The sequence below is a fragment of the Colletotrichum costaricense genome (genome assembly GCF_030867565.1).
Source record: "Colletotrichum costaricense strain IMI 309622 chromosome Unknown Scaffold_20.1, whole genome shotgun sequence".
In the NCBI taxonomy this organism is placed as follows: domain Eukaryota; kingdom Fungi; phylum Ascomycota; class Sordariomycetes; order Glomerellales; family Glomerellaceae; genus Colletotrichum; species Colletotrichum costaricense.
In genome coordinates, this window is record NW_026848249.1 from 732374 (window position 1) to 759283 (window position 26910).

A 26910-nucleotide genomic window follows, 5' to 3' on the forward strand; every position below is an offset into this window, starting at 1 on the left:
GCTTCTTTACCCGTCACCACTCCTTCGCAAGGCAGGCCTGGTCGAACCTGTGGATCTTTTGTATTTCTCTCCCAGAATTCTTCTTTTGTTCATTTGACGTGCAAATTAGACTTTGAGTAACGTTGTCTTGGCCTTTACTGCCATCCCAAGATCAGACGATGTGTACGTCGGCTATCGTGACTGACTCAACATCGCAGTGTTATGGAGAGTGTGAGAAGCCAAGCCACACTCAGCCGCTTTCGTCCGTGTTTCGAAAAGACGAGGGGCTAGAGGGTTTCGCTCTGCGGCTGGAGTCAGACTCGATCACATCGGTTATGTCATCAATTGGCCATCTAGTCAAGGCAGTTTTGCGGAGAGTGAACCTCTTCAACAGCCTGCGTATGATTTGATGATGAACCTATCACATAGTGGGGCACTGATAACTAAAGTCTTGTGATCTCTTTGAGACTCCGGTTATTGTTGGCTTGTGTGCCAGTTATGAAACCGAAATGTCGGGTCCGGCCCGGGCTCGGACTAGGCCCACGGTTAGGTCGTACTCAAGTAAGCGTCATTCGCTCGGCCACCTACCTTGGCCATCAATTATGGAAGCACTCACGAGCATACAGCTACAGCTAAGCTATATGAAGTCACAGCAATAGTCACAAATTTGCCAATCATTTTATCTGGAGCATTTTATCCTTCACGTTTCACACGAAAGCCTCGAGAAATGCTTCGCATACATCACAATTCAGTCAGTGTTTCAATCCATCATCGAGCTCTATCTGTCATGCATAATCTGCAAAGTTCAGTCTTCGGTTTCCCTGAATGTGAAAATCGAGATTCTCAGGCATATCTCACGTAACCTATCATCATTGTAATCTAGTTGTAGCCTTTGTCTTACATGGTCAGGCCTTGTATCTTTTGTCGACGGAGAGTTGCAGGACATCCTTCGGAGTAATGGCCTTGACTCTGCTGCCCCTGATATCCTCTCTATCCAGAAGCTGCTGGTACAACGGAGCAAACTCGTCACAGGTGGTCAAGTGAGCTCCAGCCCAAGCCTTTCTGGTTTCCTCATCAACTTCAAATTGAACTCGGTAGGCGAGGTAAACCTCGTTAAAGCGGATGTTCGTCTTCTCATTCTCCCGAGACGCAGCGATGGCGAAGCTAAACAGTGCACCCTGCGTCACTGCGGGAGCAGCGCGGAAACTATAGTCGCCCTGAGCACCCGTACATAAGGTCCAAGTGCTGCCAGCAAACCCTTGCTCAAGCAAGTATGGGACTGTCACGCGATAGGCATCTAGGTGAATGATTAGCAATCGGAGTCTTCAGTCAAACTTCGGATCTTGTAAATGGTTTTTGGAGTTTTCTCACAGAAGTACGACTCGAAGTTGACATTGAGAACCTCGCGGAGAGCCGCTGGGTCAATCTCCAAAATTGGGGTCTCCCAGTAGAGTCCACCAGCTGTCATGAACGTCATTTTAGCCTACGTGGAATGAATCTTGTGAAGTTTTGTAGAACGTACGCGAGGCCCAAACATGCTGGAAGGCAGGGAGTTTGCCAGCCCTAACTTGGTCGACGACTCCTCGGAGAGAGTCCTCAGAAGTAAGATCGGCCTCAACCACGGTGATGTTGTCGCGACTGCCGACGTACTTAAACATCTTCTCGGCACTAGCTTGACTGCGCACAACAGCGATGACATGGCGCTTGGCGCGCAGAGCGCCGATAATGACTGCTACGCCAATGTTACCCGTCGCACCGAAGACAAGAACTGTTTCGGTCATGGTGAAGTTTGAGCTTTAGAGGAGCTTGATTCTGTTTGATCGGCACAAATTGACCCAGAGAGTCGCTGGTGAATGCTGCTTGATGGTTATAGTGTTGTGAGAAGTGTATTCTGAGAGGTGAAGTAAGCCTTTGGCGATGTATATATATATATAAATCCTGTTGACAAAACTGATTTGCTGCAGGCTGCGAATTGCTTGATCCCTCGGATATTCTTGAGCCCGAGCATCACCGAGCGGAGAAGGGCACAGCTATTTTCGACTCTCCTGCAATTAGAAATGCCATGATAATTGAAGTCGGAGCTGTACCGGAATTAAAACGTGGTATCAGGCCGTTGAAGTCACTTTGCTGACTAGCATGCTTGACCATTGGATAGTCGACGTGCACATACTGCCTAGTCACTCTTGTAACAGAACCTCGTCATGTAAGCGGGTTCAGTTTGCCGTTCTACTTCCCTACAGGATTCAGTATAGGTTCTACATTACTAATTGCATGCAGCTGCGTCATTCTGCGAGGCCTAAAAGTTCGTTCTCGGTCTTGACGTCTTTTGCCGATTTAATTGGGGGTTCAAGGCGCTTTAGTCACCATAATCGGGCTTCCAGTTGGGCCAATACCCGCTAACTGTCCGTCCCACTCTCCGTGCTCGGACCCCGGAGCCCGGGGGCGGCTCGTGCTGAGTAAAGGCGGCACAATATTGGTTCTGAATTATCGTGTTAGTCCGTGGATTCTGAGACTGCAGCTGCTTCGCTGTTGATCAGAATTTGCAGCAGCAAAGGAATTTTTGTGAGCTGAAAGCTTCCATTGAAACCATGCTCAGTACGAGCTTGAGGTGCAATGTGCTTGTTGGACCTATCAAGCAGGCCCGCTCATATTACAAATGGGATTGTCAGACAGCACCTAGCTACATTGACATTGTCGGCAACTAAGGTAAAACTATGTGACAATCTTATCAGGCCAGTTGCGACTTTCGATTGCCATCTTCGCCACCAAGTACCTCCGAACTTCCCACCTTCTCTTCACTGCGTTTCGGGTTACGCCGGCTGGCAGAAATTAGTAATACATCTGGTCTCAATCATTGCTTCGATATTTTGAGGTTAATTTTCGACGAGTGTTCCAACTGAAATTTGAGAGTAGTTCGATTGGAGACAGTCTCGAACAGAGGCTTTGTTGGAGCGGCCGGAGTAAGTCATTGCGAAAATTTCTCTTCGTCATCTCAAGGTAAGAAGGAGAGGTAATCTACGACTCAAACTGCACGGTTGTCTGCGAAGATGACGGGACAGAACCATCTACAAACATATAACAAGGGCAAAAGATGGCTACTTATGTTTCTCGGGCCAGCTTGGTTGAAAGCTGTAGGCAACTCAAGTCTCACGAACGTAGATGAGAACTGTGAAATAACGATGAATCAAGGATCTGATTCGTGGACCCCTGGAGAATCTCTTCCTTCGGCCCTCCTACAACATAGATCAGGAATTGTTTATCACTTATGAAAGAGTATGCATGTTGTTGTTGCTTGTTTAAGGGACAGTTATAGCGATCAACGTGTAAATCTAGTTGGCTCTCATTATGTAAGTCCCTCTTTCAAGCGGTCCACATGGATCATAGTAGGATAGGGCACTTTAACTGCCCTGTCCAATGGGGATTTGACTGATCTGGAATTCCTGCATCACGCAGACCACGTACGCAGCTAGCGACAAGCTTCTAGGTTCATCGAATTTCATGGTCGGTTTCTTAACCCCCTGAGAAGAACATGACCACCGAATAGGCTGCAAGAAGAATGAACATGTCCAATCTTCAAGTGCGTGCATTGTGTGGAAAGCAGAGGTCGAACATCATGGTCTGAACAGGAGGTGTGTTTACGGCAGCCGCAGCCCACCCACCTCCACGCTTGAGCAAATCTTGTTTATTGAGAACTGTTATGCGAGTATCCCGCAGTAAATATAAAACTTCACAGGTTAAATACTACTATAGAATCCATGGCGCTGACCCGTACTTCATGGGCATTGTTGCAGACCATCTGCTTGTAGCAAGTGAGGAACCCTCTGTCCGACATACAAGTGCCGGCGACGACTCAAGACCCCATCATTCACCGAAATAGTCTTGCTCCACCAAATACGCGAGAACAAATGAACCTTCGAAATGGTCTTCGCGATGGTCAATCTGGAAAAGACTCGGCTAGGGGGTGCTAAAGTGTCAGCTGACCATTGACACTTAAATGGTGTCGATGGCAAGGGGCACGGATCCAGGGGCATCATTCATAATTAGGGTGCGTGGAAGTACGTAGGACGAGACAGACTGGTCATGTTATACTTCCCAGAAGACTGCCGAGTAACCCTGAGGGATGGCTAGTGCATCCCAAGCAGACGGGTGGCCACCCATGGCTAAGACGCTTCCTCGGGTTAGGCCCGTCAACATGTCTGCTAAATGAAGCGTCGTCGCCTGCATATGGAACTTCGTGATGTTTCTAAATTCCGATTGGATAGAGGGATCTACTGTGGCCATGGACTGGCGTCTGTGAGGGGGTGGTATTCTCGATCAGATTCGAGGATACAAGGTGCGATTTCGTTTGTACTCCTAGTTGCTAGAACTTGGCCTCCATACCGACTTGCATTCCGTAGAGTGAGGAGTATCCGGGACATTGAGCTATGTACTGAGACTTCCGAGAGTCTTCCGAGAGATTTACGCAGATGGAGTGAGTCATTCAATGAAGCGAGCTTTAATGCTCCGAAGCTCTCTGAGTACAAGCTTTCGCACGATTCCATGACCACAAAGCGCTGGGTTATGAATCGGGCTAATGGTAGATACTGAGTCATTATTCTCCCTCGTTTTCTTCCCAGTCTGAGCATGCCTTTCTTTCACCTTCGGATCACCTGAACCAATAGAGAAAATGGGCAACACGTCGCTGGTCTAGGCTCTCTGTCGTGCCTAATAGTCAACGCACTCCTTTCGGCACTTCAAAATATCTCTTAAATTGCCCTTGGGGGAGGTAAATGGCTTCCCAAAAGACCATGGTGTCAGTGCATCGATTTCTGTCGGCACCTTAGCGTCGGCACCCAGAGACGACGGACTAGAATTCTTCGCTTGGCCATGTTTGTCTGGGCACGTGGAGTGACTAGACCAAATGAGAACGGTCTTCACCCTGGAATCGTCAAGAGGAGATTTCTCGGCAAAGTTCAAGCCGTTTTGCAAGGGCTCTTCCCCACGCGCTTACTCCCGTGCAACGTAGGTTCGGATTGAAACAGTGATTGGCAACTTTTCCTCGTGAGGTTGAGAGGGGCCGCGGTCTTATCAAAGCTTGATCATAACCCGCAGACTTGCTGCGTTGGTAGGCGTATGGACCAATACCGCAAGAATCGCCAAGCCGCGCGCAAGTATTTCCCACGGAATGATAAAGCTCCTTCCAAAAAAATGTCGGAGGATTGGGGGTGACATCCCCTGTCTTGATGCCGGCAACATGGTGCCGATTTGGATGTATAGGACTGATGCTAAGCTGTCGGCACACCCTCCTCAAAAACGGCGACGGGGTGATTGGTCAACCCCATGTAATGCTGGGATGGCTGCTTGACCTTAGCTCCGGTGATAGATTTCATGAGAGCCTGTCAGATGAGCTGAAGTTCACCTTGCCCCATCTAGGCCTCTCTCCAGATTTCCCCGCATTCTTCCCCCTGCCGTCGCGTGGGGAGAGCTCATAGAGTTCAACCTAGTGGTTCGGCTTTTGATATCTGAGCGTAGGCAGCTGCCGCGACGACATGCCGAATGTTTGAGGTTGGTCGACCCAGGATCATGGTAACACTAGACGCGTAGTTGTGCCGTCGACAGGTTGATGTCGCAGATCGCGTCGGTAATTCGACTGTATCGGTCGATGTGGCTAGGCCTGTATCTACATTTATTGCCCACGTCCGCGCCCCGATGTTACGACGTTTGTTCCAATCCATCACCGTGGTTTTTCATCGCATCACTGTCCGAGACGTAGAATCGCAAGCCAAAAAAATCGCAACCATGTCAAAAGATCCGGAAAAAACAGTAAGTCCAGCATTGTCTCATGTACGAATTTCCACTAACATGTTCCTTGAGACCCGCGAGGAGATTGAACATGAGCTTCACATCGAGGTCGTGCCTGGCACTGAGGTCATGGCCGATGTGTTGAAGCATCATCTCATCAAGAGCGAACACTCGACGGTGGTTCTTGTCCCTCAACCATCCCAGGACCCGCACGACCCTTTGAATTGGAAAGCATCATGGAAGTGGTCTACATTGGGCGCGGTCTCTCTAATGACCTTCTCGCAAGGCTTTGCTCCATTGTCTCTTGCGTCCATGTTTCCATACCTTATTCGAGACTACAACAGCAACCTAGAAGACGTCATTCAGTTTACGGGAGTGACCATTCTGCTGCTTGGATTCAGCAATTTTATATGGTAAGGCCACAAAAGGATATTTAGCTTTTCAAAGCCATGGCTAACCCTTGCAAGGGCTCCGATTTCGTCCTCATTTGGTCGACGCCCAGTCTTTATTGTTTCTCAATTAGTCTGTCTTGCGTCTCATGTTCTTCGAGCGAAAGCCACAACATACGGCTCTTTCATGGGTGCTTGCGTGTAAGTTTTGATTCTTCATATTCTCCAGTATTGAAATGCAAGCTGACTGCATTTTAGACTCAACGGTATCGGCGCCGGTCCCTCAGAGACTCTGCAACCGCAAGTCATCGCCGATATTTACTTCCTACACGACCGTGGCCGCTGGAATACACTATACTGGGTCGTTTATATGGGATCTTTGATGGTGGGTCCAGCTTTAACGGCTGTGGGAGGTAGTCTTGGCTAACCCTTTCAGATTGCGCCGGTTATTGCGGGCCCGATGGCGGATCATGTTGGATGGCAGAACTTTTGGTGGCTCAACGTTGCGCTGACAGGTGCCTCCATTGTCTACGCCTTCTTTGGCTTCCCAGAGACAAGATGGATTCGTTCTCAGCCAACTCAAGACGCTGTCACAATCGAAGTTGCCGACGAGACATTGAACCCCACTCGGACTGCGGACATGGACCCGTACCTTGGCAAGGGAACCCCCTCTAAGCAGCAGTGGTACCTGTTCCAACGCAACTCTTCGCCCCTTAAGACCATCTGGTTCGACCTCTGGACTCCCTGGAAGCTTTTTGGATTCCCCATTGTGGTATTTGCGTCGTTTGTTGTGAGCTGGAGTTGTAGCAACTTCCTCATTCTAAACCTCACGCAGTCTCAAGTCTTCGCAGCACCCCCTTACAATATGAGCTCGCAGTCTATCGGTAAGCCTCGTAAACCTGAAATCGCATCCACAATTGTTGTATGAGACTAACTCTTGTAGGCTTTACCAATCTGGCAGTTCTTGTTGGTGCGCTGATTGGACTCGTCACCGCTGGCCCCTTCAGCGATTGGGTATCCGCCCGCGCGACTGCTCGAAACAACGGCATCCGCGAGCCTGAGATGCGTCTCCCTGCTATGATTCCATTCGTGATCATCATGATATTTGGTAATATTATCACCGCTATTGGATATCAGAACCACTGGTCCTGGCCTATCATCGTAGTCCTCGGTTACGCCAGCGCAGGCATCCAGGTTGCTGCTTTACCCAGTATCGCCAGCACCTACGCCATCGACTGCTACAAGCCAGTGACTGGTCCTCTCATGGTTGCTATCACGGTGAACAAGAACGTGTGGGGATACGGCATGGGTAAATTCATTACCCCTTGGACAATACAGGCAGGGTCAGTTAAGCTTCTCTCTTTTGGCCGATGCCATATGCTGACACAAATAGGTTCATACCGGCTTTCATGACTAACATGGCGCTGACCGTCTTTTTCTGTGCTTGCGGGACGATATTTTACTTCTATGGCAAGACATTCCGTAGGTGGACTAGGAACAGCACCGTCCACAACTTGTAGAAGATGAAGGATCTATGTTATAGACAACGACCTAAGTTAGGCTCTAGAAGCTCAGGTAGTTCATACTCAATGACATGTTGCAATGAGACGATTGCAGAGTTTCATGATTCTAGTTACGTTGTGTCTTCGAAATCACTCGCCAACACGAAGTAATTACGTTGACGCCTAATTCAACTCAAGGAAGAGCTATAGAAGTCGTGCAGGTTCAGTCTTAGGAACCTTGAACAACCCCATGCGCTGGAGAATGGGTAGTATTGGATGTTCCCGTTTTGCCTATCACCGACAGTATTGAGAAAGACTACGTGGTTTGCTGAACTGTCCTGCTAATGATAACAGAGCTGGCGAGAGCTGAGAGGAATGTTCGAAAGTACCGCACTGGCCATAACAGATGACTGCATCAACCATCAGATGGCGATGTGCCCTGCACTTGATGATGATAGCCTCGGCCGGGATTAGTTCATCGGTTCATCGGCTATACCGGCAAAAACATCCAGCAGGGGAGTTATTGACCGAGGCTGTACGAATCACAGCTAGTCGCGCATGTATTACGAAGCTATGGCAAGTAACACCTCGGCTTATTTTGTCCGACGTTGACATGGGGGCATTTTCTAACCGTTCTTGTAGCCAGTTTTGATTCTGAATTGGAGGAACACAATCCGACGGTGAGCTGGGGCACATCTTCAGGGGCCAATAGTGTTATCAATAGATCATAATTCATGGCTAGACTCATGCCTCGTCTGAACCTGGGTCACTATCGCCGCTGTCGTCCGCTGTTCCCTCTCTTTCATCCTCTTCTTCGTCAGTTTCTTTTCCCGAATCAGCGGGTAGTTGGCTTATCAACCCAGCAAGAATTGAGTTGAGGCCCGTCTTGACTTGCGGGTTTGGTGTGGCATCGATGCGCTGCTGTAACTCGGCAATCCTTGCTTGAAGCTCCTCCTTGTTCTTTTGAGCGATATCAATCTCCTCATCGGATTCATCCGCCTCGGCTTCTACGTCTCTCTCAATGCCCTTCCCGAAAGCCTCTTGAAAGGCGTCGGCCATGCCGGTATCTTTGATCGCGAAGACGACTTCTTCGATCCCGCTCCATGTCTCTTTGTTCCCTTTCTTTTTCCCTTTTCCGTCGTTCCTCGGTAGTAGCGCTTTCTTCCACGCCTTGGCCACTTCGGCGACTGGATTCCCGTAGGCACCACATCCCCAAGCACCGAGCACAATCTTCTTGATGCCCTTGAGCTGGCATATCCGCAGCACAATCTTCATCTTTTCCAGGATGAGCTGTCTGTCTTTTTCTTGAACGTAGTGGCTGAAACCAGTGTACTCGTCTCGCTCAATTTCTGGATTCCGCAACATGGCGGCGCTGATGCAGTCCACGAACCATCGGTCTCTTTTCTCCAACACGTCGTCCGCATCTTCATCTCGGAAAACCAGTACATCTGGTGTGTAAATAGCACCGAGCTCTGGCAGACGGTAGTACTCGTCTTTGAGAGATGGCAGCAGCGTAGTCCGCATACATAATGACTCCTCCTGACTACCGGCACCATTGACGAAGCCACCACCCGGCGTAAGAGGTGAGGCCATGTTGAGAACTGCAACCCGCGTCTCTTTATTACTTAGATCTACCGGGCGATTCGATTCCGCCTTCTCAGTCACCAAGGCGTGAGCGGCTGTAAGAGTGTCGGCAACTTGGAGTCTGATGTGAAATGGCCCGTTGGTTTCCGAAACATCAGCGCCTTCTGCCTTGGGGGTTCTATTCTCCTTAATCGCTGACTTAGGCTCGATGATCAGCTCGGCTGAGTCGATTCCGCGCCGGGCTCGTGGGTGCGTAGGGAGGAGTGATGGAATCAGCTGATTGAGGGTGACCTTGGCCTTCTTGGCTCGGGCGGCTTTCCGAAAGGCCGCCGGTGGCTGCCCAACGGACGGTTGCGTTCGGCCCATGTTTCTTTTAGTATGAGAGGCGAAATGAATTCGTGAAGACAGAACTTTATGCTCTTGATATGGGAGCTGACGACGGCGTCTTGAAGTCCGCCTTTAGTAGGGTTATCTTGCGGCGGGGCTAAAAGGCACCTTGATGGCCTGAGGGCAGATCGCTGAGATTATCCCAAACTCCCCAACCACGTGTTGTTGGCTTTATTCTACCCCGATACCTTGGCCGGTGAACGGTAGGAGTCTAATGGTGAGGTCGTGAGAGTGAGCAAGTTTACAATGACGATGAGTGACATGTTTGTGCTCGGATTTTCTCCCACTTGCTCTCCCCAGGTGGCGCCAGCTGCGCAAGCATAGTTTGTAGGGCTGATAAACGCCGAGCCAGGACTTGCATGAGATGTTAGGTGATTGACAACTTACTTTCAGCTGCGCTGACAAGTTCTGAATTTTGCTTTTCAAGTTCTGTTTTCCAATCGGCTTTTCAAGTTTCGGAATTCACAAACTCGCGCAGCTATTGCGAATTTTCTTACTCCTTATTGAGTCCATGGCAGCTTGAGACTGGACGAAGTTATCGGGACCCACCTGAGAAACGTTCTCGAAATGGATGTGGCGCTCACTGAACCTCATCAACTCTCATCCAACTTCACTCATCTCATCGCTCAGGCGCCATTCACGGGAATCAGCATTGGCAGCACTCAATTGGTATTCGCGGCAGCCACATTCTCCATCGCCATGGCTTCTCTCAAGCAGCCTCGTCATGTCGCCGAAATCATGCTCTCATGGCTAGGCCTTGAGCTCGTCTCCCTCACTGAGCTTCAAACTCTCTGGGCGGGCTACGGCCACATCTGTGCCCTCACTGTAAAGCTTGCTAACACCAATGGTGTCGCCAACTCGAATCAAAAGCCGCTAGCTGTCCATTCAGAAGAAGATGGGACATATCGCCTCATCATCAAACTCATCTCACCGCCACGCGCCAAGGGAACAGATGAGGGCCACCTGCGCAAGATGTTAAGCTACGAGGTGGAGCAATACTTCTACCAAGAGATTGCACCGCGATTATCAGATGATGTCGCTGTCGCAAAGTGCCTCGCTTCCACTCTAGATATGGAGGGCAAGCCCCGCAAGGAAGAGCTTGAGGGTCTCACCGCCACCATCATCACGGACCTGCGGCCAGAGTTTCCCGTGGCTGGTGAAAAGAGATTGGTCCTCAATCGCAAGCAGGTGAATGCTGCGCTGGACTGGCTGGCAAAGTATCATAGCAGCTCTTGGGCGTCGCTGCCGGATGACCTTGGGCAATTTGTGCTGCCCCCGCTTGAAGAGGCGAAACGAAGGGAGGCTGGTAATGGCGTTACGGAGCCCAAGATGTGGCTGAACGGAGGGTACACATACCTTGCTACCAGATGGAAAGAATACGGATCGCTTTGCAGAGACGACTATTCCGAATGGTCTTCGGCATTCTGCGACCCCGTCGAGGGTTCATCCTCTTCGATTGCCGAGCTAGTTGCCGACTTCCTCACACCATCTGGCAGGCCGTTTGAGACATACATCCACGGCGACGTCAAGTCCGAAAACCTCTTCACGACTCAATCTGGCGACAAGGTGGCTTTCTTCGACTTCCAGTACGCGGGACTCGGAATTGGCAGCTGCGATCTCGCTAAGCTTTTCACCTGTTCGGTCCCCGTTGAGATGCTCACTCAGCACGAAGACATACCGGATCAGCTAGCCATGGATAAGGGTGAGAAGACTATTCTGGAGCAGTATCGAAGTACTCTCCTGAGCCAAAAGCCGACAGGGAAGGGGCCCGAGAATTATGATTGGGAGACGTTCGTGCGACACTGGGAGACTGCCTTGGTGGATTGGTGCCGCTTCCAGGCATCTTGGGGCTTCTGGGGAAATACAGAATGGCTCGAGGCTAGAGTCAGACATATTCTTGCCGACCAGAGTTGGCGAGATTGGCTCAAGAAGGAGACAATTAGGACTTAGAGCGACTTAGATGTTCATTATTTCGATAGATGATAGATCATTGAGGAATTATGCCCAAGACATTGTTTCTGTCTGGCCGATACTCGGTAGCAAGTTTCCAGCTTGTGATACCTATTTCATCTTTGCGCTAAACGGACAGCCTGGACCGCTCAACTGAGACATGATGAATTGCTCATAGGACTTGTCCAAGGCCCTTACCTCCTCTTTCCGCTTTTGTGCCTCTATCTCTGGCAGTGTCTCCAATCTTTCGAAGAATGGGATTTTGGGATCGGGCAGCAAGATCTCCGTGACGAGGAACACTGTTCTCACGATGAAGATGATTATGGCTGCCAGTAAGGGGTTGGCCGGCTCGATGCGAAAAGCGCTCAGCGTCGTTGGCAGAGAAAGCGCTCGGGGGAACGCCATGCCGAACCATCGCAGGCCCGGTGGGAAATAGCGGTAAGCAAAGAGATTGAAGATGGATAAACCGATGTATCGAGCTTTCTCGTTGTGCTCTCGAGGTGTATTCTCATACGCCTCGCAGAAAGCTATACATCCATCAAAATCTCCTGGATAGTCCTTCACAGTTCCTTTGCCTTCGACTTTGAAGAGAGGAGCCATGTCCCGCCAGAAGTGGTGAGCAGCAATCTGCTGCTTTTCCGTGAAACCTGACAGACCGAGCCGTATCCTCAGGCGATGCATCAAGACGGCGCTGAAGGTCAGGGTGTAGACGTAGTCCTCGTTGTGGGAAAATCTTCCAGGATACTGTCGCGCGAGCCCAGCGTGTAGCTGATTGATTCTCTCAACGGCATCTCGGCAACGTTGATCACTGGGACCGTAGTACCACCACGCCATATTGTAGTGCTCCGTCTTCTCGACTCTGTCGACGGCTTTATGGACGACTTTGCCGCCATCAGAGCGCCACACTACTTCTGCTCCATGTAGGGGAATGACAAAGTTGGGGAAGGTAAGGGTGTAGATCAAGTTGTTGGCGAAGTCAGAAAGCTGGTAGCTTGATGTCAGACGCCATATGGTCTCATAGTCTGTCTCGGGATCCAAACTATCGATTGCTTTCGAGATCCAATGGTAACTGTCTTGGGAGATTTGAGAGTTCAAGGGGTTCATGATGTAAATGTTGTAGTTAAAAGATTTGAATATCGGGTGTATCGCAGAAGCATTTACTGTCTCTTCTGCCATTAGTATCAGAAGTGGTCCTCTGTCCATCTTATAACACGAGACAGAGCAACGATGATCGCTTTCGGGGACTTAGGAGATAGGCGTGCTCCTCTCCTGAGAGATCGACTCGACTATCCTTAACGACGGGATTTTTGCTCGTCCCGACCTCCGCACGCGCTGCACCCCGCAATATTCGCGGGAGCTTCCTCGTGGCAATGCCTACATAGGGCTTCGGATACAATTCAAAAGTCGCTTGAGTTAGGGATATGGTTGTATTCATTCGTCGCTTAAGTACGGGACTCTTCGGAATTCCGACGAACCCGATTAGTCAGGCAACCACCACCTAGGGAATGAAGCGTTCCGATGAATCTCCGACGTACCTCTTAGTTCTTCTCTTATTTTCCGTTTAATATCAGCCCTGTCTCAAGTGAATAGATGCGTAGTCTAGAGCCATGGTATCCGGCTTGACAAAATGTCCGTGATTTCCGACATACCCTGTAAGCATTTCTCCCAGAGGTAGTGATATCTTAGCTCGAGATAGGACATTTAGGCTGTGGGTACATCAGCCTGGTACGTCACAGTAATGCTTTTGCTTTCCGAAAAGAAAAATCCGCTCGTGTTTGCTTGAGATATGGGTAGGCATATTGACCATGAAAATTGTAACTCGTCATCTTGACATCCATGATCCATAATCCATCCGGCATGAATCTAGGACTATTGCTCGAGAATTCATTCTACTCTTCTTGAATGTTCTTAGGGCAAAAGTTTGAAAGCAAATAAGTATATTTGAAAGCCTTTGAAAGCTATCTATCAGAGTAGAACCCTAATCGCGAATCGAATCCATCTTGTTGCCTCGAACTCATACACCACCCCAAATCCTCCATCGTGCCCTTCAGCCGAGTAGTCCCGTAGTTCCAAATAGTTGAACAACCATTGATATGAAGAGGGAGACCTCTGGATTTCCTTACAAAAGGCCAGAGATGGGGATGCAAGGAAGCTGGACAGCAACGAGACCGGAAGCCTGAAGAAATCAAAGTCAGCTGAAGTCTGCAATTCGTCATATTAGTTCGGTGAGGACTCACGGTGTTGCCGTCGGACTTGCAGCAGGCAACACTCTGCTTGCACTTGCTGTTCAAGAGGTCGTTGGCGACTACTGAGTGTTAGCATTAGAGAGAGACACTTGGTATCGGAGAATCTCACTTCCAGCTCCAAGGGAGGAGCATCCATCAAGAAGCTTCAAGCCGCCGTTGCCGAGGACGCCACCCAGAATGCCGGAGAGGATTCCGGATCCCGAGTTGTCGTTGACATTGGTGTCGGCGCTGACCTGGTTGCAGCAGCTGACGCTGAGGTTCTGGCCGCAGACGTTCTGTGCATCAGCGTAGGTGAGCGTGTCGAGGGTTCTCTTGACCGGAGCAGCGGTGCCAGGAGCGGCGGTGACGGTGAGGGCCATGGCAATGGCGGTGATGACGGCGGTGGAGAACTGCATTTTGAAAAGATTGAGGTAGACTTGAAGGTCGAAGTTTGGAAGTGGCAGATGATGCTGATTAAGATGGATGAGGATTGCTGAAGAGTGAAGAGAAGATGATCAGATGGGATGTGCTTGCTGAGTGTGATGATGAAGGGAAAAGAAGTCTTGTCAGGACGGACAAGCAACGCTCTTTATACATTTCATCCTGTCTTGAGAAGACTTGTTCAACAGATGCTATCTCCACACATGACCAGTCGGAAGACTCTGAGATCGTCAGTAATCGCTTCACTAGTCTTCCTCAGACCCCAAGGAATGAGGGCATCCAGGCCATCCCCTGCATAGACAGTATTCCTCGCCATCTCAGAAATATCTCAAAGACGGAGTTGTCTATGATCTACATTGATCCATAGCAGTCGCTCTATTCATTCTGATTATTCAATCCCAGCATCATTCCGTGCGTTGAAGCGCACTCCACACAACAACAATCTTACGTCCCTTGCCTTCATTCCACGTGCTGGCGTTTACTCCCCAATGCCACCATCATATCGAAGACGGCAAGGGATAATAACCAGAGTATACCAGTTTTCCATTCGACTAATCCCACATTCACGCCTTGGTAGCCATACAAATTGGATCTCCATCTATTGCGGCTCTGAGAAGCGCGTCAGAGCGCAGGGATTGAAGGAAGAGTTAACTTCTCCTTCTCATTCCAAGCAGGTGTATCCATGATTCCATCCTTGCACGACTTCAGAAAAAGATCTACATGCAGCCGCGAAGGCTCCGTTTTGAGTGCACCTCTATATCGAACAGCAAGGGGCGGGCAGTCGGGAGGATCTCGTCTATTGCAACCCGCCATCTTGCTCATCATTTAGCGAAGTAGTGTATCCTTACAACTGTATAACCCGAATCTCAATCGAAAAATGATGTCGGCAATACGTCCTAGCGTTCTTTTTCAGCTGAGGGTATAAACCAATTGAGACATATCTAGAGTTCGATGAGAAGTGATAGATGTTTAGAGAGCTATGAGTGCCCCATGCGGTATTAGTCGTTAGATTCTACTTTTGGTATTACTTCCATAGTTGTCAAAGTTGTCGGCACTAAGACTCAAGAATAACGCATTCGGCCTGCAGCTTTCTTTTTACAGTAGGCTGGGGTTCACAGAATCCCTGAAGATTTGGCAGATCTTGGCGATCTGGGGATTAGCTCTGCCGAATGCGTTGAGACACCCATTCCCAGAGTTGTCGATCTCACTGTCTCAACTCTTCAACGTCTGGTCGGAATGGATGTGCACGGATGCCCAGTTACCGCAGGGCATCTTGGAAAATGTGTTATTGAGTACCGGCGTATCGGATCCAGTCCTCGCCGGCGCAGAGTCAGAATTCTGCATGATCCAAGTACCGTTTACCAGGACAAGGCAAAGATCTGCGCCATGCCCCTTGGAACATCGTAGGGAGACCACTGATCTGACTCTACCATAACCCAATTGAAGTCTGGCCGGGTATCATCGTCTACCTCACTTGTCGTTGAAGTGAAAAAGTCACTCTGACGACGTAGTTTTCTACATCTCAATAGGCTAGGTCGAGTGTCCAGGCCGTATTAGGGAGTTGCCCCAGTCGCTGCCAAAAACCGTAAACGGAAGCAACGAAAGAGTCATACTTATTCCAATCGATAGCACGGAGGGACTCTACTTGTGGAAACGGTTGGGCCATGAGCTCTTGATGTATACAGTACGGGAACCGAAGTATTTGCGAGGCTCGAATTCCTGAGTTTCATTGGAGGTCATTCGCTTAGAGAAAGAGGTAGTTCAGCCACCCGCCAGAGTTTAATACAGGACACCAGACCTACTAAAGACAGGCTGCCAGAGTGCCAGGCAAAGGTGATTGCATGTGGCCCCCTTGGACTTCGGAGGCGTCTGGTGGCCTGCTGATAGTTTGGAAATGCCAATTCCGGTGGGCGAATTGCCTCCCGAAACGTGAGCATTTCAATTTTTTTCTTGCTTCCCCGGTCATGGGAACAGCGCGTGGGGGCTAGGAGCTCATAGGAGCCTAGAAGGTCGACGCCGCCTTACGGCCGTGTTTACGTCCGTAGCTATGCCGCTCATGTGCAGTTATGCAACTGTTGGCGGCGCCTCTTATCTTCAGCCAGGCCAATTGCGATGCTACTCCGTCGCATAGTTTCCTCTTCCCGGGTTGAATTTGATGAAGTAGCATGTCGTTGGTGTTTCTTCCAACTGTCAGTCACATCCTGCATATGCAGCCCTAGGAACCGCTGGAAACAAAACTTGAGGAACAAAACTTGAGCAGGGGTGGGAACATGGGATTAATTAGTACACTTCCTTGCCAGCTCGTATCTTACAGTGGCTCAGTCTGACGCCGATAAGATGTACCCCAAGTCAGATAGATTCCTTCGAATCCTTTCCGAAGCGTCGAAATTCCTCCTCAATCAGGGCCCAGCTTTCCTTTCTCAAAAACCCCTGAACCCAGTAATTTCCAGATTCGTCCTTGCCATATATCATAAAAGCGTCACGAGTTTTGTCATCCGTGTTCATGGTGGTGCCCCAGAACATGACTGGTCTGACATGATCTTGCGCCGCATCCGCCGCAGAGTTCCCCACCACCCCAGTGCAGGGCTTGTGTTCGCCAACGTCGCCCGAGGCAGCAGAGCTGATATCGGCGGCATCCAAGAATTTTGCCTTGGTCCAGTTGGAGCAGGCAATCACTCGGGAATCCCACCGCGCAAACAGGGGCATTGTACCTAGAGCTGCAAACCAGTTACGTGCGAGACGCAGGAGACTTCGGGTCTGCATGTCGCTGGTCTGCTCTGCGATGGCTTGGCGCAGATGTTGAGCAATCTGTGCCGTCGTGGCGTTGGCAGCCTCCTGTCTGGATAGAACAGTCGTTGCTGGAAGGATTAGGTTTTGCAGGTACGGGCCCTCGGGCGCAAACGTATTCTCCAAACGCCGGCGGATATCGAATACGTTGCATATCACTGCACTGCACCTCTTCCATGGTCGTGACGACATGACAAGGCGAGAACCCCAAGCTGTGATGAGATCCCCGTCGCTGACGAAGGGAACCACTCCACCATGTGTTTCCTTCAACTCTTGCTCGACTCCTTGGCGCAGATGCCTCAGATAGTTGGCGGGCAGATAGATGTGTCGAGCCTGCACGGTTCGGCGAGTCGCGATATCCCATACATATCTGGCAATGAAGGACACCAAAGCAACGCCACGAGTTTGCTTACTTTCTAAAGCGAACTCTCTTTGCGAGACTTCCTTATCGTGGTCTGTTCCTGCGCTGTCAAGCACATCTCGATAAGTGCCCTGAAGAGGCTTGACCAGATAGCTTTTGCCCATTATGATATTGGACCATGCTTTGAGCAGCTCTGATATACCCATGGCATCGGCGAGCGAATGTGGATAGGTGAGTCCTACTAGTGTAGCGTCTGCGAAAGATGTGACATGAAGACATAGCAAGGGCTCATCACTCCTCAAGTAATGGTTGGTGTTCTTTCGCAGATCAACAGGCGCAGCGAAAGACTTGAAGGCTGGACTGCCTTCTTGTAAAGATGGTGTACTTCCTGTTGCTTTGGGCAGCCTCGAAGCAAGGGGATGGGAGTCGATGTTGGTGTTGAGGTGGTCGACGTGGGAAAATCTCACGGCAGGGCGTGTCTCGGTGAAAACGCGTGGTACATGGATCTCGAGTTTTTCTTCACTCTGCACGATTTCACGATGGCAGTCAGTACCGGCAAGTAAACGGGTTCTTGATATCAGAATGAACATCATGACTTACATTGGCTCGCAGACGGCCGCCAATTTTACGCCATCCAGGCGTATACACAAGTTGGAGTAGACTTTCGTGAAGCTTTCTAGCGTCGAGGACGCTGTCATAGCGAAAGGTATAGTTGAAAACGATTTTACGAATAATAGCCGCCTGATCTATGAAGTGAATGGGCAGAACTTCATCTTCGTATAGAAGACATTCGTCTTTTGCCGATTCGAGATCACTCTCTGTCGTGAACTTTTCGTAGTTGCGCATTTCAAAGAGAAACCCCTGAAGGCTTTTGAACACAATCTTTTCAAAGAGACAAGGAGTTTGATAGCCAGTCTAGGTAAAGACAAGTTTTAGTGAAGGAATAGGTTGATTTGCGATGCCCGGTGTCTCTGTAAGTTGACTACCAGGCGAGAATGCTCTTCAATTTATATGTTTTCCATCGAGCAGATTAATGTCCGCCATCTTCCATCCTCGGCGCGGGCTGGCTCTGGGGGCCAATCCTTCTGTCTTGATGTTGCCTCTTTTCAAGGTCATACGGCCATTTCACAGCCATGTATCTTGACGCCATTTTGGGCAATGTCAGCCAGCCCAGTAGGGCTGATACATGTCAACTTTTGAGAAACCTCCAAACCAACGAGATACAAAAGTGACGAGAAGGAACATTTGGGTGTGGCGGAGAGACTCCTTATTGGTGTTCCTACGAACGAAGTTACCGGCTCGATGCATCCAAAAGAGAAGGGATTCCACTTTGGGAATGTGTCCGGTGTGAGTCTTGTCAAGTCGCCCCGCCCCCCAATCGTAAGACGACACAGCCTTGTTCCGCGCCGCATCCGTCGCTCATTGGTCTCGCCAATAGTCTCACAGAATTGAGAGTGACTGCCTGGAACCTCCGGTCTTAGCTGGATTTGAGAAGGGTGATGGCATGCCTAATAGTCTTCATACCGTGTGACGAATTACTGTGCACTCTAATTTTTTGTGTGTTGGCGACCTTTTCCGGCTTTACTAGCTCCAGACAGGAATCGACCAAGTAATTGTATCAAGACAGATTCTTGAATGAGAGCCTTGCAAGAGCAGGCCACACCGGAGTTCCCTGTCTCATTTCTCTAGACCAATGCAATGCTATTGGGGAGGGGAAAAGTCCAACCAGACTAGAGTGCATGTCTCTCTCACACGCTTTGAGACGGGAAGGTTATGAACTATTGCATTATTAAGACCATGATAACATTCATCATTATCGAGAAGCTAATGACCGTCTTGTTTGGGTCTGCATCCTGTTTCTAGGCGTGGTAGTCAAAGAGCATTCTGCCAGAGAACACGGCCCAATGACTTTCGGTTGCCAGCCCTTTTCTTGACCTTCGACATCCTATGTGCGTTGCTTCGATTTACATTTTCCTTGTTTCCATCTCGTAGTCGTCTACCCTCGACTCGTGAGTAATTGGCTTTGTGAGCATGACAGTGTCGTCGCCAGCGTAGGATTCAAAACCCTTGATATTATACTTGGCGGCAAGCGGGCCGAGTTCGATCAATCCGGCAATGATGATACCAATGCTGACCTCGATGGCGGACCAGTTGAATACGGGTGCAGCATCGACTGTACTGTTGTTAGCATTCGGAACCCAGAGTGGAGTTATCAACACATACGGAGCTGGTCGCTTGACCCCTTGAGTTTGACCAGTGCCACGAGGCGGATGATGTTTGCGATTGTCGCGCTAGTATTCCTATTAGTAAAGGCCCTCCAATCACCTTGAAATAGAACTTACAGGATTCCCAAGCCGAAGATGCCGTAAATGTACATTTTCAGTCTTGAGTTCAGGCTGCGACCTCTCATCATGATCCATGGCGAAACCATCAAAAGACCATCCAGGGTCGCCGTCACGATAGACAGCGCATATCCCATGTAGAGCTGACCCGTGAGAGGCAGGCAGTGCCCCTTTGCGTTCGCATCCAGTAATCTCCATGCGAAATCAATCGGCTGGCACTGGACCAACAAGTAGATGATGAAAGCAAGGCTGATGGCCACGTCCAGGCCAATCGATACCCAAAACAGAGAAGTCAGGATCCTCGAGCGCGATAGTCGAATGAAGGTCAAAGCAATGCTTCCTTTCATCGCGGAGGTGAGTACTACGTAAATGATTTCCAGGAAAAAGAGTACTTTGAGAGAACTGGCGATTCCGGGGAGCGTCGCCTGGAGAATGCTGCCGCCAATTCCACCTTGAACACCTAGGACCAAGAGAGCGTAAAGAGCCGCAAAGGCGGCCTGCAAGCATAGAATTAGATAAAGCGAATGCATACACCGCGAATTGGGGTACGAACCAGAGCTGTAAGTAGTAGGTAGTCGTTGGGTCGGACATGCTTCGTGATGAAGATCCGAGTATACAGACGTAGACCGACGAAGAAGGTGTTAAGAAACATCAATATCGCCCCCACCACGATCATGACCATGCCCTGTTCAGCGATCGCCATCTTGACGGTAGTGAGTAGACGCTCCGGTGATAAGTGGCGCGAGTGACTTGACGAGTTCGGTGTTGTGGCCAGCACGCAGAAATATCTGGCTTCCAGAACTGACCGGATTACTCCCGATGTAATATTACCGATGTGAAGGGTAAAAGTTGTAGAAGTAATCGTAAAGTCGGTGCATTCGCGACGATGTAAAGGGACAAATATCCAACCGGGATACTTTGGGATTGCAGTTTCTGACATGAAGACACGCCGACAAATACAAATCACCGCTGCAGCACAGATCAAGGATCTGGCACACAGAAGGTCCCCTACTTGAGGATGTAATTGGGGCTGAATAGTATTCGTATTAGAGTGTCGGGGCTCGCATGGTTTCGTGTGGTGTTTCAAAACCTGTAGAAATGGGAAACCAGTAAGCTTTCAATTGACGTCCGACCGAGGCTGACACAAGCTAGATGGGAGGCCGACAGCAGCAGTTCCCTACTAGAAACTGATCAAACTGAGTAATCCATCCGCAGTCAGGGTAAAGATGGGATGAAAAAAGTGCTGAGATACGAAAACCCGATACCGAAGACAGCAGCAGTATGTGTGACCCGGTGCCGTGCTGCCGAAGGGGTTGATCCGTTCGCATTGATCGCCGGTGACAGGCACGGCACGGTGATGGGAGGCGACGACAATCAACCACAAGAAACATTGGCCCAATCTGCTTAAGGACCTTGGAGAATTCAAAACATATCATATCACGAGTCACTGTTGACTGGAGGACTGGACTGCTGAGACGTGCTCTTATAATGCCATGATATTTTCTTCAGGGGCCGTCTGAAATTCTGAATACTTAAAAGCTCGAATAAGTCTTCACTCTTTTCTTTTGTAAGCCTTCCGCGCCTTTGAAGAATGCGATACCGACATACCCTGGATTACGGTGCTGAATATGACGATTTGTCAACCTCCAAGGTACTAAGATGAAGTTCCCTACATGCCTGCAAACTGGCTACTGACAGACGAAGATCTTTTCAGAATTCTGGCCCGTTTTCATTTAACCAACTAAAGCCTTCATATTGTGTCTCTGATGCCCTTACCCTCGTGCAAATACACGAACTCTTCATCACCCAGTACTCCAACAGTGAAATGCCTAGTTTGACCTTGGGTTCTTTGAAACCAGCCCATTCTGAAGCTCAAATCATCCACACGACTGTAGAGGTCGCCCTTGGACAGTAAATGAACACTCTGTGGTAGGTGACTTGGTGCATTTGAGCCCTGAAGCAGGTTGACCATGGACGCCATGCTATGGAAACCATCTGGCGCCAGCCCTTTCACTTCCATATCGAACAACCGCGGGATTCCACTAAGATGCCTCGTAGCGGCGGAGAGTACTGCCATTATGTTACAAAGAGCCACTAAGCCCAGTACCGCCATCAAGATATATGTGATAGTGGGGTTCTGGACTAAACGTCGTCTGCTTCTGTCTACAATGATTGCTTCAAGCAATGGGAGACCATTAGCAGGTGGAGGGCGATTTCTGGAATTTTCAGTGACGCCAAAGCGATTCTCTAAGTTGGCGAGTTGGGCACCAATGAACCCCAAGTTGTGTTTCAGGCCATCGAGAGCGTTGGATTCCTGGCTAGCATCTCCCAATGCGCTCAGTGGTAGTTGGCCGTATGGCTCTATCAAGACTGTGAATTGCCTTTCCATTGAACCAGCGAGCGGGTCGTTGAGGCTAACAGTGGGGAATGCGTCACCCGCTTGGAAGTTGATGAACTGATAATCGAAGTGAGGAACGTCAAATGGAGGGTCCCAGAATTTCGTAGTTGATAGATCGGGTTCCGGCGGCTTTTCGGGGTCGAGAATGTATATGCCGTCCGACTCCATGGATAATGAGACCTTGGTACTCGTCTCGACCCACGTGTAGTTACATCTCCAGATGGAGAGATGGTCAAGGTCGTTTCTTTCTTTGTTGAACTCTCCCCAAACGTAAGTTTGAAATCGAAATGGGGAGTATATGTAATCAGGAGCGCTCATATTCAAGCCAAGTTTACAAAGGCCGTTGATGGAATACGTGTTTCCTGGTGATTCAAGGATGTCCGAAAAGTATGAGCGGCCTAGTCTGTTCGTAGCGCTGCTCATAGAGATGATTCCCAGAAGCTTCGCTCGATTTCCATTAGGACAATCAAACGACTCGACCATAAGGACCTCGAAGAACTTGTCCTCCTCGGTGTAGTTCCTGAATGTGATGTTGTAGGTGCTGGCGGGCAACTGGACGCAGGTAGGGGCCAATTTGGCAGCCGGGACGCTGAGCTGGATAGAAACATTCGGAGAAACCTCTGTTCCTTGCAGTCCGTCAAGAACCGGGAAAACGAGATCATCGTAGGTGTTCCGTGGGTATGTCAAGGCTCCATCACCCTTACGCAGGACAAGGCTGCTCAATGAGTCTCGCGTTGCTGCGAAGGACCCGGCATTGTTCAACGTCATCTGACGTGATCCAAACCATGTTGTCTGCCGCAGCTGGACGTTCGTAGAGCTAGGCACTGGGTCTACGGTGAACATAACCGAAGCAAGAGTTGTCAGAAATGCGCAGAGGAAGGTAAGCAACTGTGACAGGGTGACAGCCCAAACACACTTTCGGACCGACCAGTATAATGCCCTTAGACCCATCATGTCGAGGTATGACATATCGAGAAATCGTGCGCTACACGGTCGCAGAGAAAGGCTTGAAAGTGTTGCCAAACCTCGATATGCGAAGTCGCAGCAGCCGACATACAGAGTAACACAAAGCATTACCAGTGCTGGAACAGATGTCCACAGCAGATGTAAGTAACCATCGGCATTTATAGAGGCAAGCCCTTCTTGTGTTTTCGATACACTTAAAGTGTAGTACAGCCCACCGATGATAGCAAGAACCAGGACAGAGATCGGCACACGTGTCCATGTCCTCAGTACCAAGGGAGTGAATTCACAAGAGCTCCACTCATTGTCGAGACTACGCGACTGAGAAGCCATGATGTTGTTTGACAGATCCATGTTGTCGCGGAAGAAAAGCATGCTTCCGAGAATTGTAGCAGGGTCTCTGTGCCATACTGACATCCTCTTTCGGTAGCGAAGCAGGGCGATTACGGTCAAAACAGCAAGCAGGAAGAATAGCGCTGTCATCGACAGCGAGACCCACTGGTTGACTGTCAGCCTTTCGATGGTGGCGATTGTTGTTCCAGTTGTTTGGGAATCGCTTTCTTCTCGCAGACGATAGTGGCCGATCAAAGGGCCCAAGATACTGCTCGTGTTCATGACCGCGTCGTACAGAACATCATTAGTGAATAGTGATGGATCAGTGTCATTGTTCGTTCCCTTTCCGTTGAACTGGAAACCTGTAATGATCGGCCCAAAGATCGTACCGGTCCCTGAGCCAGCCCATAGACCAACTGTTTCAGGGATGGAGCTCCCCAACAATGACCAGAGGTCCGCGTTGACTGTTCTTCTGGACCCGCCCGGTATGACCGTCATATTCGGGCTCACACCATCGTCAACTACCTCCACTGGGGTTGTCCAGGCCGTCGAGGAGCACAAGATCGCCGCAAAATTAAGAACATTAGGGTGAGATGTATTCTTTGCTGACGGTCCAATGCGAGTTGCGTAGTACAAAGACTGGTTGTGTTGTTGTGGAAGGTTTGAGCACGGCTTTGGCTCATTAAGGAGGTTGTTGACATTCCAACTGCTCTGTAATGTCGTCTCGTTCGGGCTGGAATTGATCCACATCATTCGATCGGTGGTGACTGGGACAGACTGATCACAGCCCTCGAACAAAAGACTGGCGTTGAAGGCGTAATAGCTCCTGGCGGGGCCTGTTTCCTTGAGGTCCGTATGCGAGTACTTACTAAGTTTCAGACATTTCATCTCTGCAAAGTACCCATCGACAGTAACTGTAATCGGTTCCGTTTCTGTTCCCCGCCCGGAGCCCTGACGAAACGAGAACGTCTGGTAGGCCCCTTCCTTTGTGACCCCAAATGGTAGCTTCATCTCGAGATTCTGCAGGGCCTTTGCAATGTAGTATGCACTAGTCTCTCTGTTGGACATCGCTGGAGTACTGATATTGAACGAGTCGAGCACACGAACATCGACGGGTTGTTTAGCCTGAAAGCTGACCAGGCTGTACAAACTAGGGGCAAGAATAATCTGGATCTTGATGAAAAGAGACACAACAGCGATGATGAAGACAAGGAAGTGTCTTCTCCGCAAGGATTGATAAAGAATCGAAGGCGACAGCATTGCTGTGTAGTCGAGAGAGTACCCGTCTCTGCCCATCGATGGGTTGTCGCGGTAAGCGATCCAAGGCATATAGCGAATGGCTTGTAACTCGACTCTTGACCAGAAAATAGACAACAGAGTGAGGACTTGGTTTATTGAATGTCAGCCTATCTTGACACAAAGTCTTCACAGTTTTCGCTTACTTGCTGTTGGGCCAAATCGCCAGAGGTAAACGAGGCTCTGCCGTGTGGTGACCAGACCACTATTCTGCTGGGAGAATTGAAACATGACAATGAGAGAGACGCCGAAGAGGAGGAACAAAGCGGCGAACGCCAACAATGTCCCTGACCGAAGCCATGTTGGACACCATGCTGCTGTGTGATTGGTAGTGTCGTCTGCGCTTCTGTCCTCGCCGCTAACGGATTTTTTCGCTAGGAAGCTATCAAGCTCTACATCCCGTTGAAGAAGTGGATGCGTTCCAACGATGAAAGCGTTCTTGTTGTTCTCCGTAAAATCATCATCGAACAGACTACGGGTATTTGTCGAAGACCGCGAATACTCCGACCTAGGCGCCATGTTGGGAGTAGTGGGGCTTAAGGTGCTGCCATGAAATAAACGGGTGCGAAAGCGTTCTTCTCCAAGAAGTTTCTCTATTTCTCAAGTTGAACGAAGCTCAAGGTGTGACATTATACTGTCAAGAGCGGCGGAGCCTGATTGAGGCAAGCAAGATCAGATTTTCGGTAATCGCCTGTTACAGTCGGGTGACCGAAGTGTCTATATTTTATCCAAGCTTCTTTAGCCTCCAGGCAAAAATTATCAGGGCGGGCTACTTTCTCCATATGATGATGGGCCTATGAGCGCCTCAATACTGAGAGACCCTTGTGTTATGTGTGTCAATGTAGGGGCAACCCCCGGGAGCCTTGCATTAGTTTCCGACATTTCGACTTCAGCTCCTGGTTTCTGTGGTGGCAGTCCGAAATATTTGGCGCGAAACGGGCGCTTAAAGATGACTGCATGATCCTTCGATGGCTGATGTGGCGGTTGGGGGCTAATTGGGTGCCTGATGCAACTTGATATAGCGGCCGGGGTCTTCATTTACAGCAGGAGCCCATTGAGTTTGTCGTATGTTCGTCTCATCAGGCGGTTTGATCCTCTGCAAGCTTCATGTAGAACAAGTAGGTAAATAGTCTAAATGTAGTGTAGAATTTGACATTTACTACTTCTCAAATATTTATGCCAGATATCCTCTCTGCCGTAACCACTCCTCGGCCATTGAGGGCCATTTCGAGACCGGCAACCCTTCAGTGTCCAAAGCGAAGCCGTGGGGCGCGTCAGCAAAAACGTGGAGCTCGACAGACCCCTCCGCTGCTTGCAACCCCTGCGCAAGCCGGTATGCGTTCACCACAGGCACCACGGGATCGCTGGCAGAATACACAATAAAGGTTGGCGGTGCCGGGCGCGAAATCTGCTGATCGGGGATGACAACATCGTAAAGCTCCTGCTTCGCCGGCGGCTCGAGGGGTGCCTTATTGGGAATAATGGTGTGCCCCTTGGCATTGGTAGAGATAGGTCCGTATCCAATGATGGCGAACTCCGGCTTCGGCACCGGTGCCCCGGAAGAAGACGCCCATGAAGCCGGGTACTCGGCCAGCAGCGCGGACGCAAGGTGGCCGCCGGAGGACAGACCGCACAATGCTAACCTCGCTGGCGCCGCCTTCTCTTCGATCAGACGCAACGCCTGTCTGGCATCGTCGACGGGGGCCTGGGGTCCTGTTTCTGCTGTCGGGAATCGGTGCACAAGTACAAAGGCCTCGAAACCGAGAGAAGCGAGCCAGCGTGCGACAGCGACACCTTCACGGCCCACCATGAGCTCGATGTAGCCGCCACCACCCAGAATGAGCACCGCGCGTCCGTTTGACTTCGCTGTTGGTTTGTATCCAAATAACCATGGTCTTGAAACTGCTTTGACAACTCCTTGATCGATAGTTCCTTGTGAAAGGTCGAGTTCGAATGCCCCATCGATGGGTTCGCTATCCCACAGCGGCCATGCGGAGTCCGCCGCAAACGATGACAAAAGACTCATTTCGTGAGAATATCCGACTTCGAATCGATGTAGCTCGTGACAGAATGAAAGAAACTAACGTGAAAATGTCGACCCCGCGTTTTGAGACTGGAGAGTTGGTCTGACAGATGGAGTGATGTGTCCACGAGTTGTAATGAGAATTGGATCCTCGTGTATTTGAACAAGC

The 26910-nt window shown here is 49.9% G+C and overlaps 10 protein-coding genes across 10 annotated transcripts; 2 read left to right on the forward strand and 8 right to left on the reverse strand.

Annotated features, from left to right (window-relative positions):
* Positions 1 to 884: 884 nt before the first annotated feature.
* On the reverse strand, positions 885 to 1760 carry CCOS01_14416 (uncharacterized protein; the record flags this gene model as incomplete). The annotated part of the gene is made up of 3 exons (XM_060462560.1): positions 885 to 1276; positions 1351 to 1440; positions 1502 to 1760. The coding sequence occupies 3 exons, from the start codon at positions 1758 to 1760 to the stop codon at positions 885 to 887; spliced, it is 741 nt and encodes a 246-aa protein (XP_060307045.1).
* A 3997-nt stretch (positions 1761 to 5757) lies between these two features.
* CCOS01_14417 (uncharacterized protein) lies at positions 5758 to 7669 on the forward strand (the record flags this gene model as incomplete). The annotated part of the gene is made up of 7 exons (XM_060462561.1): positions 5758 to 5781; positions 5833 to 6173; positions 6228 to 6350; positions 6408 to 6534; positions 6586 to 7033; positions 7093 to 7492; positions 7543 to 7669. 7 exons carry the CDS (start codon positions 5758 to 5760, stop codon positions 7667 to 7669), a joined length of 1590 nt encoding a protein of 529 aa, XP_060307046.1.
* A 726-nt stretch (positions 7670 to 8395) lies between these two features.
* On the reverse strand, positions 8396 to 9601 carry CCOS01_14418 (uncharacterized protein; the record flags this gene model as incomplete). Its single annotated transcript, XM_060462562.1, has 1 exon — positions 8396 to 9601. One exon carries the CDS (start codon positions 9599 to 9601, stop codon positions 8396 to 8398), a length of 1206 nt encoding a protein of 401 aa, XP_060307047.1.
* A 588-nt stretch (positions 9602 to 10189) lies between these two features.
* Positions 10190 to 11572, forward strand: CCOS01_14419 (phosphotransferase; the record flags this gene model as incomplete). Its single annotated transcript, XM_060462563.1, has 1 exon — positions 10190 to 11572. The coding sequence occupies one exon, from the start codon at positions 10190 to 10192 to the stop codon at positions 11570 to 11572; it is 1383 nt and encodes a 460-aa protein (XP_060307048.1).
* A 111-nt stretch (positions 11573 to 11683) lies between these two features.
* Positions 11684 to 12676, reverse strand: CCOS01_14420 (uncharacterized protein; the record flags this gene model as incomplete). Its single annotated transcript, XM_060462564.1, has 1 exon — positions 11684 to 12676. The coding sequence occupies one exon, from the start codon at positions 12674 to 12676 to the stop codon at positions 11684 to 11686; it is 993 nt and encodes a 330-aa protein (XP_060307049.1).
* A 1015-nt stretch (positions 12677 to 13691) lies between these two features.
* On the reverse strand, positions 13692 to 14213 carry CCOS01_14421 (uncharacterized protein; the record flags this gene model as incomplete). The annotated part of the gene is made up of 3 exons (XM_060462565.1): positions 13692 to 13748; positions 13810 to 13877; positions 13928 to 14213. 3 exons carry the CDS (start codon positions 14211 to 14213, stop codon positions 13692 to 13694), a joined length of 411 nt encoding a protein of 136 aa, XP_060307050.1.
* Positions 14214 to 16587: 2374 nt separating this feature from the next.
* CCOS01_14422 (uncharacterized protein) lies at positions 16588 to 18536 on the reverse strand (the record flags this gene model as incomplete). The annotated part of the gene is made up of 3 exons (XM_060462566.1): positions 16588 to 17910; positions 17987 to 18301; positions 18516 to 18536. The coding sequence occupies 3 exons, from the start codon at positions 18534 to 18536 to the stop codon at positions 16588 to 16590; spliced, it is 1659 nt and encodes a 552-aa protein (XP_060307051.1).
* An 814-nt stretch (positions 18537 to 19350) lies between these two features.
* CCOS01_14423 (uncharacterized protein) lies at positions 19351 to 20431 on the reverse strand (the record flags this gene model as incomplete). Its single annotated transcript, XM_060462567.1, has 4 exons — positions 19351 to 19559; positions 19610 to 19677; positions 19729 to 20225; positions 20282 to 20431. The coding sequence occupies 4 exons, from the start codon at positions 20429 to 20431 to the stop codon at positions 19351 to 19353; spliced, it is 924 nt and encodes a 307-aa protein (XP_060307052.1).
* Positions 20432 to 21478: 1047 nt separating this feature from the next.
* On the reverse strand, positions 21479 to 25237 carry CCOS01_14424 (uncharacterized protein; the record flags this gene model as incomplete). The annotated part of the gene is made up of 2 exons (XM_060462568.1): positions 21479 to 24807; positions 24865 to 25237. 2 exons carry the CDS (start codon positions 25235 to 25237, stop codon positions 21479 to 21481), a joined length of 3702 nt encoding a protein of 1233 aa, XP_060307053.1.
* A 655-nt stretch (positions 25238 to 25892) lies between these two features.
* On the reverse strand, positions 25893 to 26744 carry CCOS01_14425 (esterase/lipase; the record flags this gene model as incomplete). The annotated part of the gene is made up of 1 exon (XM_060462569.1): positions 25893 to 26744. One exon carries the CDS (start codon positions 26742 to 26744, stop codon positions 25893 to 25895), a length of 852 nt encoding a protein of 283 aa, XP_060307054.1.
* Between the last annotated feature and the right edge of the window lie 166 nt (positions 26745 to 26910).